The 16,439-nt window shown below is 41.2% G+C and overlaps 1 protein-coding gene across 3 annotated transcripts in view; it reads left to right on the top strand.

Moving 5' to 3' along the window:
* PLCB1 (phospholipase C beta 1) overlaps positions 1-16,439 on the top strand; it is a 647,792-nt gene that overhangs the window by 519,458 nt on the left and 111,895 nt on the right. For all 3 annotated transcript variants that reach the window (XM_074949681.1, XM_074949683.1, XM_074949682.1), the window contains exons 21-26: positions 914-1,013; positions 2,664-2,768; positions 3,569-3,678; positions 8,707-8,839; positions 10,019-10,072; positions 12,290-12,509. In XM_074949681.1, coding sequence (XP_074805782.1) covers positions 914-1,013; positions 2,664-2,768; positions 3,569-3,678; positions 8,707-8,839; positions 10,019-10,072; positions 12,290-12,509 — 722 coding nt within the window. The remainder of the gene's footprint in view (positions 1-913; positions 1,014-2,663; positions 2,769-3,568; positions 3,679-8,706; positions 8,840-10,018; positions 10,073-12,289; positions 12,510-16,439) is intronic.

Below are 16,439 nucleotides of genomic sequence, written 5' to 3'. Positions count from 1 at the left end.
TGTATTTCTTCCTCCACCACCAAGGTCCATCCATTGTAGCAATCCTCGGAACTTAGTACAACTCTGAAGGACTTTTCCATCCTTTCACTGAGGCTAAGATTAGCATCCCAGGCATACCCATCTTTGCTCCTGGCCTCACCTGTCCAGTAAACATCATTTGCCTGATCTGCGGAAGGCTGGATAGGTGTTCTGAAACACTAGCTATAGAGAGCTCTGTTAGGTGTAGGCATGCAAGGGAAAGCACTTATGACGGGTATGGTTATTGGCATTATGCAAGCATGCTAAACTGCCTCAATCCATTCAGCCTGTCAGGATGCTTTATGTAATTAAATAACTAAGGTCTAGCAACCTGCTCAGACTTTTCCCTCTTAAAACACACCGATTGACGGATTTGTTATTTGATGGTTTTATCAGCACTAATGTGCTTATCACTGCCCTGCTTAATTAATTAAGGGGTCCTTAGGACACATCGGTTCTGAGTGACACTCATGATTTCACCTCATACATTGTCACTACATTTTCTACATGTACATGTCTACATTTTCAAAGCCTCATTCAGGCCTAATTAGAGGCATGATGCTGAAGAGCTATGTGCTGCTTTGAAAATGTAGGGGTAAGTTCTCAGCTTCAGATTTGGCTGTTCTAGCCATTTCCTGTCAATTAGTTATTCACCTGTAAAAAAACTGTCCTGCCACCTGTTACTTGACTGAAGCATGATCATTTCAGAATGATTTTCATACACGGGTCATATGCATTCTGACCTGTTGTATGGCAAACTCCTAGTCTGGCTATAGAACTCTTTATTTGCTGACTAGAGCCTTATCTTTCTACTCTGCTATCTGCCTTGTATGCAGAAGGATATTTTCTTATTTATAGCAGACAACTGATAACTGTACCAAATATGTCCCTGTAGGTGGTTCTGCCTTCTCTGGCATGTTTGAGGATAGCAGTATATGAAGAAGGAGGAAAGTTTATCGGACATCGGATATTGCCTGTCTCAGCAATTCGACCAGGTAAGATTATGGCTCTGCTGTAGTGAAGAGAAGCAACATGGCAGACCCTCAGCAAGATTCTTGTGACGTCAATGCAGCTGTGCTGATTTATGCCAACTGAGGCTCTGTCCCAGCGTATGCAGCCAATGGAGAAATTCACTTAATTTGGTACTGCATTATTTCAGCTTTAGCTATAACTTCATTTTGTTTTTTTAAAAAGTAAATAATTTTGAATATGTTTATACCATCCATGAGAAGAGAAACACCTGAATCACCCGAAAGTTAAATCTAGAATGAAACAAGAAAACCTACAGAACTAAAACATACAAAGCAGTTGATGGCATTTACTGGTTAATTGTAGCTATGAAACCATTTTAAAAGAAGGAGCTTGGCAGTTGTTTCTCCTTTTCAGTCATTGTTTCTGAGATCGACTGCTCAGTGAGCTTTAGCTGTGGTGGGTGGAGACACTGAGGGCGTGAAACATGCTCTCATGGGACAGTCAGCTTGGCTCATCCTTCCACACTTTCAAAATTGCCTGCAAATGCTCATATTGTAGGTGTATTTTAATTTTAGCCACTGTGAAGAATTTATTCCCATTCATTCCCGGTCTTTTTAAATATGTTGCTGTGTCATTTATTCTGGTGTTCTCTGGGTTTTTTATTGTTAGGTATTCATGTTGTGTGCATATTACGGCATCCTGATTCCTTTTAATTAACATTTCAGCTCTCTGAGTATCTTGACCGGAAGTACTTATAAATATTTTAAATGAAAATAAAGTAGGGTTACAAAGCCAAATCAATCCAAACTAAATGGAAAACAATAAGAAAAGATCAAAGAATTATATAAATTAGAGCTAGGGAAATAACTGATTTCTTTTGTTTGCTGGCACTTCCGAAAAATCATTTCAGTTCAGGTTGAACTGAAATGAAAAAATGCGGAAAAAGTTGGGCACATTGAAAACATTCATTTAAGGTCAAAGTAACCAAGTTTTATATGACCCAAAACATTTTGTTTCAAGCATGTTTGAAGGGCTCAATTCACCAAACAGCCAGAGGAGGAAGAGGAGCCGATGATGGTTATAAAGAGGCCAGCACCGGCAGCTAACACTGACATTTTTGTGCCATATGGGAGACCCACGTTCAAATCCCTGCTCCATGTCAGGCAGAGGGAACATTAAACTTGGCTCTCCCACATCCCCAATGAGTCCCCTAAGAATTTAGCTAAACGTTCTAAAGAAAGCACCATCACCATCTCCTCCAGCCATTTTGCGAATGGCATCTCGGTATCCCCAAATTACTTTTGGCTGAAACTATTTGGCGAATTCATGTACAATTCCCAAATTTATTTCATTCGACTGATATTCGCCAAAAAAAAATTCGCCCAACTCTAATCAAATTGCAAATTGGCATGAGCCGAAGAACAAGAAATTAGTCAATGGTTTAAAAATAAAGGGGGAAAGATTTTTTTTTTAATTGTGCTGTCTTGAACCTTTCACCTGCTCCCTTGTCTGTATGTTGTCTATGTAGCTTGTAAACTTTTCTGAGTCAGGATTTGCCTTCCCACAGTCTCTAAAGAGCCTAGGTCACTTGGGCACTATATAAATAATGAATAATAATCCAGTTACATTGGACAGAGTTTACAATTCTGGACTCGACTGCTCTTGTATTCCAGGATATCACTACATCTGTCTGAGGAATGAGCGGAACCAACCTTTAATGCTGCCAGCAGTCTTTGTGTACATAGACGTTAAAGACTACGTACCCGATACTTATGCAGGTAACTATTAAACTATGAACTATAAAGGTAAAATTAAATACACGAATCTTTGGAACCTTCTCAGTCTGTTTGTGACAGAGAGCCTGAAACACCCCTGTATAATACTGGTGTAACCATCTGCAGGCTGCCTGCATGGATCACAGTCCAGGATCGGGGCCTAAGTACTTATTTCCTAGCGGACTTTGGGTAGCCCTAAAGAAGCCAGGAGTCTTGGGATTTTGTAAGATAAACAATATGCAGTGGCTGTGAGATCAAATTGCAAATGTGCAATTAAAAAAATATGAGTGTGAACGTAAGGGTTCAAAAGCGCTCAGCATTGTCCTAACTAAGCATTGGGAGTTTTACCATTGTCTTCTGTGGGAACAGAGTTGGGCCAATGCTGAACAGGCTAGAAAATCTCATCCTAAACCTCCCCCCAAAGAGTGCTCATCCCAGGCTCCAAGTGTTTTGGACATAAACTTAAAAACACAGCACATAGGAGAGACAAAAGAAAACTCATTCAAAGCAGCAGTATTTCTCCTACCTTTTCTTTCCCCAGTACCTCTCACAGTAGTGAAATAGGGATTAAAATTCTTACCTACATATTGGCCTAAACATGTGCAGAATGTATATTTCCATAAATGGTGTTTCACAGTTAATGCCTTTGGTATGACGGCATAGTCACATTCACTGAAGTTTCCGATGTCCAAGTGGTATTGAATAATAGATTTCAAGAAAAACTATGCACCTTCTTAACACCTTAGGATCTCTAAAACCATAGATTAAGGAACTTTGGCCTGAAATGTTTACTTCATTTCCAGATGTGATTGAAGCATTATCCAATCCAATTAGATATGTCAACTTGATGGAACAAAGAGCTAAACAGCTGGCAGCACTCACACTGGAGGATGAAGAAGAGGTAAAGAAAGAGGTAAGGGAGAGTCACTGAAAATTCATCATATTTGGTGGGACTTTCAAAAGCATCTACGTGATTTAGAACTTCATTGAAAGTCAGTGGGACTTGTGCTCATCAGTCACTTAAGGACTTTTCAAAACCCCATCCATTATCTGAGAGCCAGGTTTTGATACACTTACATTGTGTACATTGTACTGTATGTGGGATCCTCTTGAAGTCCGTGGGGTAATGCAAAGTCAAATGAAGTAAGGGTATCAGAATCTGGTCTTTAGTGAAAAGGTATTGGATGTCACACAACATGCAGAAAAAAAACACCCCCAACCACAGACCCTCATGTTTGTTTAGCACTCTGATCATGTGGTTTTCCTAGTCCCGAAGAGAGGACTATATCATTCGCTTTCTTTGAAAATATTACAGATTTTGCAGGAATTTTGAGGGCTTTCTATTTCACAGCAGTTTGTCTCTAAAAATTGTACTCTGTTCACAGGAGGAGAGAGTCTCTTCACATCCTGCACAAATTCTGATGTCTCCATATTACGAGCTCAATTTTCATTTGCACAAAGGCCACTTTACATCCACTATAAGGCTGCATTAAACTGCCAGAGTGGTGTAGAGTCTTTCATGTGAATGAGAATTCAGGCCTATTGCTCTAGTTTAACTGGAATTTTGTGAAAGCCAGATTTTCAGTGGTTCATCTTTGTGCCTTTGTTTGCATAAGCGCTTATCACTAAGAACATATAAGAACGGCCATACTGGGTCAGACCAAAGCTCCATCTAGGCCAGTATCCTGTCTTCCGACAGTGGCGAATACTAGGTGCCCCAGAGGGAATGAACAGAACAGGTGATCATCAAGTGATCCATCCCCTGTCGCCCATTCCCAGCTTCTGGCAAACAGAGGCTAAGGACACCATCCCTGCCCAGCCTGGCTAATAGCCATTGATGGACCTATCCTCCATGAATTCATCTAGTTCTTTTTTGAACCCTGTTATAGTCTTGGCCTTCACAACATCCTCTGGAAAACAGTTCCACAGGTTGACTGTGCATTGTGTGACGAAATACTTCCTTTTGTTTGTTTTAAACCTGCTGCCTATTAATTTCATTTGGTGACCCCTAGTTCTGGTGTTATGAGCTGGAGTAAATAGCACTTCCTTATTTACTTTCTCCACACCAGCCATAATTTTATAGACCTCTATAATATCCTCTCTTAGTCGTCTCTTTTCCAAGCTGAAAAGTCCAAGTCTTATTAATCTCTCCTTATACGGAAGCTGTTCCCCTAATCACTTTTGTTGCCCTTTTTCAATTCCAATGTATGATTTTTGACATGGGGCGACCACAGCTGCACGTAGTATTCAAGATGTGGGCATATATAAGGTTTATAAGACTAAACTCATGGGTTTATAAGACTAAACTCACATTTGCTTGTGCAGATGCAGTGATTGTACAAACATATGTAGACATATGTGTATTTTTGTGCATGCCTGGGCGCCTCTGACAATTATGCACTTACTTTCAGTGGTAAATGCATATTATAGTTTTATTTAAGTTGAGGTTTAAAAAGCACCTGTGGAATTTGGCTTCCCAATTCCGATTAACGTTACTAGAAATTGGGCACCCGAATGGCTTTGAAAATACCAGCATTAGATTTTAAACAATTCCTGTGTCATACTCTAGGTCTATCACATGAGTTAAAGAGTATTCAGTACAAGCAGTTAAGTCCTGATTCCTGGAAGGCAGGGAAACAGTCCCTTATTTGCCTCCTGCCCTGTTTCCTGGATCCTCCATTCTCAAAGGTATAAAAGCTCAACTGAACTCGCTTTTGTAACCAAGAATACACTCCCCAAATAAGATTAAATGAATGATAATCATTACAGTTCCTTGGCCAACAGTTTGCCTCTTTGTCTCTTTATTATGTACAGTCTCACAAGTTTGCTTGAATGAGGACATGGAAATACAGAGTATCTGCCCCATTCCATTCCCTTTGCTCATATGGCACAAAGGGAGCAGAAGTCACTCACAGGTCCCCAGCAGGAGATTCCTGGGTCCTCGTCAGGTGTAGAGCCATGTAACTAGCTCCTGTGCTGTTCTCCCTGCAGCCATGCCACAGTTAGGGTTGCCTACCCTCCCGGATTGGCCAAGAGTCTCCCGGAATTGGAATCAATCTCCCTGTGGCTACTGAAACCAATCCGGGAGATTTTAATAGGCCGCTAAAAGGCTGGTTGGCAGCGCAGCAGGGCTAAGGCAGGCTCTCTACCTGCCCTGGTTCCGCGCGGATCCCGGAAGTGACTGGCACGTCCCTCTGGCTCCTAGGTGCAGGGCTGGCCAGGGGGTCTCTGAGCACTGCTCACCCCCTCCCCCAAGTGCCGACTCCGCATCTCCCGTTGGCCGGGGCAGCGTGCAGAGCCGCCTGGCCACCCCTGAGCCTAGGAGCCAGACATGCCGTTTGCTTCTGGGAGCCACTCGAGGTAAGCACCACCCAGCCGGAGCCCGCACACAAACCCCCTTTGGCACACCAACCCCCTGCCCCAGCCCTGAGCCCCCTCCTGCACCCCAACCTCCTGCCCAGGTTCAGCCCAGAGCCCCCTCCCGCACTCCCTCAACTGGCATTCTGCTGATGATATCAACTTCAAAGTCCTGTTTGCCCACTTCTCACGGTTATCTCTGTGTCTTTGTCCATTGCCATCTCCTCGGGAATACCCATTCTGAGTCGGCACCCCGGCCGCTACTCTCTCCTCATTCAGATCCTTCCTAAAGTCGCCTCTGCTACTGACATGCACAGACGTGAGTGAACAAAGACTGTAATCCCGAAATCTCCACTACATCTAGACAGGGTGTAGAGTGGTGGCTACAGGGAGGCGATTGTGGCTCACTGATTCGGAGTCACTCAGCCTTGTCATAATTCAGAGCACAAGGGGTGCTGTTGGCATAAAGTCCCTTTTACAAGAAAGAATTGGGTCAGGCATAGGGGATCTTCTGAGATGATTCCCCCCTCCTCCTTACATCAGGTGTGGTTAGTGTGGAAGGTAGCTACAATGCCACTTTTTGGTGTATAGTAGAACAGAATCCAATCCTATGTGTCTATATAAGACTGCTCTTCCCTGCTGACCACTAACCTTTGCTGAGTAAGCACAGTCTTACTAAAGACATGAGAAAGCAAAGGGTGTAAACTAATGTTCCTTTTATACCTCGCTACTAAAACTGTACAATATGAGGGTGGAATACATAATGTATTAAGAAAGATAGCCTGTGATATTCTCCATTAAGGGAAAATCACATTCACTTAAGAATTGTGGGTGGTCATGAATTATGAGAAGAGAACATGCTTTATAACAAGATTAAATTGCTTGTTACGCACAAAAAAATGGTTCTTTGTTCACTTCCTGAACTTGTCTCACGTTTGTGATTTAGTTTCTGGAAACAAATGTCTCCGGTGCCCAAAACTAAACAGCCATGCTAATTGTTTGAAAACAAGGTGCAGTGCTACATGAATTTTATTAGCATATATAAACCTGGTGGCCAAAAAGAAAATGTGCACCTGCACACGCAAAATTGGCTCCTAACTTTCCATACATGAATTTGCAAGCTGGGATGCGAGCTTGTAAGTCTAGCTTTATTTTTATTAATCATTCATGCAGTCCAAGTTCTCACTAGCAGAGCCCTTTTTATTAAACTATTGAACATCACTTCCTTTAACAGTGTTTAAAGGAGAAAAAAAGAAAACCAGCCAAGACTTCTGCCAAAAACAGGATCATTCTAGAATGAAAGTGGACGTGCACATCGCTGTTCAATCATGTTTAGCTTATGCATGAGATAAATGAAGTGGTTGGAATAGATTGAATCTCCTGATAGACACAATGGTGGTGGTATTCTTGTATCCCATTGTATAGCTGTGTTAGAATTAAGTTGTTGAGACAGAGATCCCTTCACAATACACAAAGTGTTAAGTTATATGACTGTTGAGCCAGATTGCAGTAAACTGGCAATGTAATTAGCGTAAAACAATTATAGCAGAACCTGTGTTGCCTCTTGATAGAGTGGCAGACGGATATTCTGAGAGCTGTCTCCTGTTCTGCCTGTAATCTGATTTTCCTCCAAGAGTGAAACAGAAGCAGCCTGAGGAACAAGCCAGGACTGTATTCAGCTGGTGCCATGGCAACCAGTTCTTCATACTCTTTTTGGCTGTCTCAAAATCCAAATACCTTACCAATGCTATGAGTCCCCCTCCTCTTCCTCCCTGAGCATGGAGTGTTTGTATGTCTTTATAAACCTGACATCCACAAGAGTAACTGTAAGGTGTTCATAAGGGAACTGGCAAGGAGGGGAAAAACGGCTGTGGAAAATGCTTAGATGAGTTGGATACCAGAGACACGTTTATGTAGAGTTCAGCAGGATGGAGGTACTGTTTATATGCTCTCTGTTGAGTGTAAATATGACACTATTATATCCTGGGGATAAGAAGTATGTGTGCGTGTCTTGAGAGGTGGTGAATAATTACACTGTCGTGTATCTAGTAAAATTAGCTATGAAATTTAGCAGCCGTTCTATACGCATATTTTGTTCATAATAAGGATCTGAATGGTATTTTCCTGCTACCTTCTGCTTACTTCTAGAAAGGTTTTATGATGCAGCACAATGCTGATTCCATGTAGTTTCACCTCTGATATTGCTAACTAATACATATTATCAATGAGTAAATTACCTGTCTGTTTTGTGGCTGAAAACCACCAGCTGAATTATATCCTGTTAACAGTTTTTTTTTCCGGGGGTTATACAAGACAAAAGTACACTCAGAATAATTGTTCAGAAAGATATGTGCTGAAAGTTAAACTGCAAAAATGAACTGTCACTGATACAGTGGAAAACTGAAGCTACTAAGTCCAGATTTTTCTTTTAGAGCAGTGTATTTAAAACCTGTACGAAATTTCAGAATCAAAAGAGGCATGAAGGTTGGACTGGAAATAAATAACACCTTCCCCCTCCCCCTGCGTGTATTTATTATGTATATATCTATTTGGAAGAGTAATGTAAAATATTCTGTATCTTTAGGTTGATCAGGGGGATGCACCATCAGAAGATAAAAGCGAGCCCAGACCAACTCCAGCAGAAAATGGACTAAGTCACTCCACTTCTCTGACAATGAAGCCAGCAACTCAGGTTGTCCATAGCCAACCAGTCCCGGGTAAGAGACTTAAACACAGTTTTCCTACATTAATTAAAGAAAAGTGAGGAGGCTAGGGTGTTTTATTTTGTGTTGTGTTGTTTGGTGTTGATACAAGCGTTGCCTCTGTAGACCATAGGGCTAGTTTGCCTTTATTATCTTCACGGCCTTGCTTTCATTATATTCCACCTTTATGATATTCAGCAGTCACGCAAGAAACCTACAGGCCTGTACCCTGTAAGACATTAGCCTCAGCACTTAGTTTAAGGCTTGAGGCCTATGAACTTTGGCACAGATAAATGACCCAGTGGTAACCCCCAAGTTCTGGAGAACTGTGAATAAAGTGTTTAAGGGGAAATTTTGTCAGAATTTACCATAACTACGTGAACATGAGCTAACATCTGCAGATGGCTGACCACAAGAATGCCCTGGCAACGAATTGACATATATCATAATAAATGGAGATCATTAGTATACTAACCTATAGGAGAAGGGCACCTCAACATTAGTATGGTGAGGAAATACAAATAAGGAAGAATGTGCATTAGGCAGAGTGGTGTCAGCATAACATATTCTAAAAGTTGTATCCCAGCCTGCGGGCAATAGGAGAGGGAGGTGTAGCCCTTGGGAGATGCCAGGATGATGGCCACTGATGATGAGGAGGAAGGTGATGATGATGAGGAAGATAATGGCTAACATTTTAGGTTGTTCTGCAAGGGATGGTGTGAGTATATGGATGTGCAGAAGGACATTTTGTATTATCTCCATCTACCTTACTGAGTTGGAGTGTTCGTGACTTTGCTAAATGTATTAATAAACTATTGTAAATACAGAAGTTTTCCTATAGTGTGAGTGTTGCAACTGTGCACATCGAGGTTTCCACCTCTACAGTAATGTTAATACTGAGCCTGATCTTGGGACAAGAACCTGTCAACTGTCAAAGTGATAACTGGAATTCTGAAGTAATCAATATAATTAATACATAATCTATGAACTGGGATACACCTCCATGTTGCTACATCTTGGCAGTGTAAAGGGTATCTGAAAGATATGTTTTCTCACATTATTCAGAATGTTTACACAACTGTATATGCTATGTCAACTGCAATAATGATATAGAATATATATACATTTTCTAAGGGCAACACATGTGTCTTGTGTTTAAAAAGAATTGATATCAATAATATGTGTCACTTCCAGGTTCTGTGAAAGCACCTGCAAAAACAGAAGATCTTATTCAGAGTGTCCTAACAGGTAATAAATATACGAGTGTTATGCAGTAGCATACTCTGAATACATTTTACGGTTTTGTCCAGGGATACGTACATTTCGTAAAATAGGCTACCTGGTTTAGACTTTTCATTGTCTGATTATTCTGAAAGAACTTTGTGGCAAATGTACATACCACGACTTGTTCCCACAGGACATAATCCTGCATCTTTGAATGGCAAACGCCCCATTGACTACAAAGAGAGTAGGATCGGGTCCCTATAGGGAGCTTTTTCTTAATATCTCCCTCTGTTGCACTGCCACCCGTGCCGGTAATGGTGGGAGTATTCGGAGTCTGAATGCAAAGAAGTTACCAGTATTATGACCACCATGTCATCTAGACTTGCTCTGAGCAGACTTAGATGACTTAATGCCAGCGCCTTGCATTCGCTAGAGCTCCTACTATTGGAGATGTTGGAGATGCACCAGTGATAGTGTAGTTATCAGCGCAATGTAGGGCCCAGTCCTGAAGTCAATGGCATAACTCCTAACAATAAGATACACCACTTGTATTTCATCGTACCTAGTTGAATGTCATTGCTGGCTTAGCTTCTTGAGGACATCAAGTCCATTCTCCACTTCCAAAACTGAGAAGTCCTTTAGTTCAACTTCTTTGAAGAATGCATTGATTCTGCTGTAGTAAGAGGTATATTTTCAATGTGGTCCGTGGAGCTTTAGTTTTGCAATCCTCCTGGACATTCAACTGAAAATAGAAGTAACTTGTCAAAGTGTTGCACAGCTAAAGCTTTGTGTACTGGTATGAAAATGTGTCCTTATGCAGACCAAACTGTTGCCTAGAGAAGGGAGCGGGAAAGGAATAGTTAACAGTATTTATCCATGGACTGCATTGTACCTTAGGACAGAACTGGATTTGACATTATCTTTGGATTTCAGTTAAATACAGTGGCTTGCACTGTTTAAAAATTTCATAATTGGAGGCCCATCCAGAGCTTTGGCTTCTTTTCCATAAGGATTTTTGTGAGGTAACATCTCCCATTTCCTCTTATTAATCTCCATTTCCCAAAGAACACGTGTAACCTGTCGGTGAGTGTGTGTTACTGGGTCTTCCAATCCTCAGAGGAATATGAATTGTTACAGCCCACAGCTGTATAGCTTTACTTCAAGCTGCAGCTGCTCGTGCTTTTTTTTAGCTCTGGCGGTCCCTGGTTGAATCCCTGGTATGTCAGCCAAGATGGCGACCATCACACACGTACAAACTGAACATAAGACAAACACAACATAGGATGGAACTCTCCAACCTGAACATGTTAGCATGACCCATTGTAATTTAGACTACGAACAGTGTCAAGTATAACCAGCCTCAGCCAGTTTTTGGATCCAGAAGAGATGTGTAGATTTACTTGACTGTTTTCTTCAGCATCTCTTCATTAGGTCTATTTTAGATGATGTTTCCTTACTGGATGGACAATTAAGGAATAAAAATAGATCCGTCTTTCCTTGTGTTTTAAAATACAACACATATTTGCCTGATAAACTGCTGAGAAATCATCCATAGCAGATAAATGTGAGAAACTGGTCAATCTCTGTCTAAGTGGGAGGACCTCTTTAAGGGAAAATGAGCCAATGGAAATGTAAAGGAAACAAGAATAAAGTCTATCTGCGTAATGTTTTTAGAACTGGGACTGCCCCATTACTCCAGCCAGACTGGTCTGATGTTCTTACAGTGACCGTCTGTCAGTGCCTGGGCAATGGCAGCTTGTACTAGGGATATTCTGAAGCAGCTCCTCTAACCCCAGAATGGCTTTGTCTTGTCCTCTGCTGTCTGAGGGATATTTGTCCACAGTGATATGTTTCTGGTGTGTTGGAGAAACACAGGAGAGGACTGTGGTTTGGTTTGTCTTGGGCTGATGGTGGGAGTCCTCTGCATATGAAAGGGATTGAAGGAAAGATAAAATAGTGTATTTGTCTTGCAAAATGTGATGATTCTGAACTTATCACTTAACTACCTAGACGTTAATTGATTACACTTACTACAATATTTTCAGCCTTATTCGTTTATTTCCAGATAAAGTTGGTTGCTGTCATTGAAAGCCCTTGATTTATCTCAAGCCAATAAAAGTTGTTTATCAATAGTAAACAAAAGCCCTTGGTTCCATGTCTGCTGATCAGAATTTAAATGTCCGACTAATATATCATTTCAATCAGAGAAAAATGATGCATTTTCCATGATTATTGTTGCAGAAGTGGAAGCACAGACCATTGAGGAGCTAAAACAACAGAAGTCATTTGTTAAACTTCAGAAGAAGCACTACAAAGAAATGAAGGACCTTGTAAAGAAACACCACAAGAAAACCACTGATCTGATCAAAGAGCACACTGCAAAATACAACGAAATTCAGAACGACTACCTGCGACGCAGGGCAGTCTTAGAGAAAACCACAAAAAGGGATACTAAGAAAAGGTATGTTAACTGGAGCTTCCTCTCCTTTAATCTTAAAAAAAGATCTTTATCCATTTACTCATAATTGGTAACATAACAAGTATGTGGAGATAGCACTAGAATACAGATGAAAAACAAAGGCCCTGACATTCATAGAATGAGGGCAGGGATCTTGAAATAAAGGTGGACCCTGCAAAAGTGGACAGAAGCCCCCTTTGTCATGCATTTCTTCTCTACTCGCAACCCAAGAAGACCGTCCCAATTTACATGGTAGATTGCTTGTATATATCTCCTTCCCTGTACAATAGGGGAACACACTGCTTGTGTATTGAGAAACCCACTTTCATCTGTATGGTGATCTCATGTGATTCAGCTGTTCTGATAATCCATTCTTTTTCGGGAGACCATACATCCTGTTTTGCGCGGGACAGCCCCTTTCTTAAGCCCTGCCCTGGCCGTCCCTTTTTTTTTTTTTTTTTTTTTGGCAAAAGTGGGCATTTGTCCCCTTTGCTCTTGCCAACTTTTGTCACAAAAGTATGGTGCAGTGCACAGGAACATGTGGAGGGGCAAGGGGCGATGCCAGCCCGGTGCAGGGGGAGAGGCAGGGCTGGAGCGACCAGGGATAGTGGCGGTGGCGGAGGGGGACTAACGACCAGTGATAGCCTTGCGCAGGAGTAGGGGAGAGGGAGGAGGAGGCAGGGCTCAGACGAGCGGTTCAGTCCAGCCTCCACGGGGGGGAGGGGAGAGCGTGGGAGGAGAGGCCCTTGGGCCAGCCATGTGCGGTGTCCCATTTTCCCTTTGGGAAATATGGTCACCCTAAGTCTTTTGCAAATAACACACACAGGACTTGATTGTGGAGTTCCCACATGCCCTGAGTAAGAGGCTGCACGTAGGTGCAAGAGTAGACCAGGGACCAACTCACAGAGTCACAATTCAATCCCTGATTCCCTCCTTGCTGCAGGCAGGAAGTAATCTGCATCAGCTCTTTACTGGCACAGATGACTTGCCTCTCCTAGTAGGCACAGCTGCACTGGCTGATGTGCTTTGCAAGGTGCCGCATGCTTCCCGTGCCTCCCTGCTTTTCTGCAGGGAAGGAGGAGGAGTATCCCCAGGGAAACTGCTGCTGCCCCCTCTCCTTTACACTGTAACTCATGCATGTAGTCCACAAGGGGGTGGGGGGGAGATAAGAGACCACCTTATGCCCCTTTACTCCCCTGCAGAGACAAATAGGACAACCCATGATCTGGCCCCAAACGAGCAAACAATTGGCTCTAGATCCCACAGTGTGAATTCTAAAGGTGCAACCCTAGACATGAAAATCAAAATTGGTTCTGTTTTATTATTTGTGGCAAGGTGGGCCATCCTTAACTTGTGTCTGCCTCCAAACTGGAACCCTGGAAAGAATACTAAGAATTAGACCTATTCCTTGAATTTAACACCTGATAGATTTACTGACTAACAGCTGAAAGTAATCAAATAAATTTTAAAATATGAATTCTCTAGACCACTTGGTGACGATTGATTTATTGTAAGTAGATCTAGGCAAGATGTTATGCCCCCTTCCCTTTATGCAGTCCCTTGCTGTGCCCTGTCTACTTTTCAATCCTCCATTCCCCTGTATTTTTTTGTTTGTGTGAAAGTGTTTTGTTTTGTTTTTTAGTTTGTTAGAAAATAAAGGGGCATGGACATTGTAGTTATTTCTGTCCATTTGATGTGGGAAGTATACTGTGACTCACTAAATCTTTCCAATACTCTCATTTTGTGCATGTAGCAATGAACTATATATTAATAAACAACTACTACTATAAACAGTTACACAAAATATAATTACTCGCGTGCCTAAGTTTATGCAGGATTAGATGCTGATAATACCACAGTTGAATCTGCTTAATCAGGGACGCCTTTTGGTAGATTTCTGTTCATCCCAATTATACAGCATTTTCATTTAATTATAATTTATTTAAATGTAGTAAACATTACAGCATCATTCTGCAACTCATTTAATTCAAATCAGCACCATTACAGTCTAAGTCCTTTTTATTATTTCATAAAATTGACTACTTGCAATTCATCATAGCTTTTCAAATATGAAAACCATGAACATAAAAAAAAATCTCTGGGAGACAAGCAGAGAGAAAAAGCCAAGAGTGATTTCTGGCCCCTGACTTCCATAATAACACCTCTGATTGTGACTGGCAGGGAATTAGCCCACAAATTGTTCCCAGAAGGCAACTTGGCCATTTATGATTGTCCAGTGGCAGAACCCTCATTCAATTTAACAGGAATTTTGTACTTCTGAAGCAGCCTCCCCATATTTAAGTGACTTAGAATTTGACATTCTGAAAACAGAATACAGCCAAAGTTTGAGTCAATAAAATTCTTTAGCGCTGTTTGTCAGCTGTGTTACGTAGAAATTTGTAATCTGCTATATGGTCCAAGGCCAACATGCAGGACAGAAATCTACAGACAGCGGCGTTAAGATTTTTCTTGCTTTGGTTTATTCCATTCAAACTTCAACAATATAACAAAACCAAATAAATAACTCATTTACCTTTCAGTGATGGGCATTTCTGTTCCATTAGGATGTGGTCATAGATCTTCCACAGTGTCAGGCAGTGAAACATTCAACTACCCCTTATTACATTGAGCTGCCAAAATAATTTCAAAGATGAGAAGTTTTATATTGGAAAATATGAAGGTTACACTAAGTCTGATGCTGAATTTTAAAAAGGCAGGAATATATCATTAGGGTTTTTCAAACTTGCAAGTGCATAATATCTTAAGCAAAAGACTTCTAATAGATTACAACATCCCAGCAAAAAGGCAGTTTATATCATTTTAGATCATTACTGAAGCTGTTTCCCTGCAACTACAGTACACAAATTACTATTTTGTCAGTAGTCCCTGTATTAGAAACTGACTCAAATGTGCATAACCGGCTCAGAGGGCAATCCGTGTTTTGCAGCTGTGTGTAGAATTGGGCCCTAATTCAGTAAAGTTGAAGTCAGTGTGGGTGACTCACATACTGAAAGTTACACAGAAGCTCTGCTGCATTGGGGTCATAATGGTGTAATAATTGAAGATTTTTTATTTTGTGATCTTGTTGGTTAAATATCTTAAGGTCTTAGCAATTTTAGCTGAGGTTTAGCAGAAAGCCATATTTTTTCAACAACACGAGTGAAGTATTATCCTGAAAATACATAAACTAATCATATAAATTGCTCAGTTTAGTAAGTATGACCACCTTATTCTGGGCTGCAGCTCCATATTTAGATTGGACTCTCCTTTCTCAGTGATAATTGCCAGTGCTGCCATTTGAGTCCTGAACACTTTGGACTTAATGCTTAGTAGGCAATGGCATTGCACAAATTGATTTTAGGATTAGATTGATACTTGGTTAGGAAGGTTGTAACCCTACTTAAATTTTCCTTACTAAAGTAATTGTTCTGTCAATATAAACTACCTGAACTAGGAAAACAGTGCTGTGCCATTATTTCTGTCATTTCTTTCTAGAATATGTGCTGCTCATCTTGCCCCTCAATCCTTGTAGCTGAAAATTGGGTTATGGGCATTCAGAGATTTGGTATGAAGTGTGCATGCTAAACCTGCATTTCGTCTGGAAATTGACCTGCTAATCTCACAAGAACAGACTTTTCCATAAAAATACCAGTATTTTCTTGGTCTGGCCATGCTGGGAATACTGTGAGAATAGCTTTTCTCATGCTATTCCAATGATTGTTTTTTTTATTTGAATCCATGTCAAAAGTCTCCCCCATTGGAACACCTATGTTCATCCACAGTGCTTTGTCTACCTGTGCCAAGGACGGGGCTCAGAGGAACTGGAGTGAGGGCTTTCTCAGTAGCAGGTCCTTCTCTTCTGAATTCTCTTGCACCATAGATACATCTGAGTTGGAACATGGCTGTATTTAGGAAGCATTGTAGGACACACAC

Source organism: Natator depressus, chromosome 3 (genome assembly GCF_965152275.1).
Source record: "Natator depressus isolate rNatDep1 chromosome 3, rNatDep2.hap1, whole genome shotgun sequence".
Taxonomy (NCBI): domain Eukaryota; kingdom Metazoa; phylum Chordata; order Testudines; family Cheloniidae; genus Natator; species Natator depressus.
The sequence above is the reverse complement of the archived record's forward strand: the minus strand, read 5'-3'. Positions and strand labels throughout refer to the sequence as shown.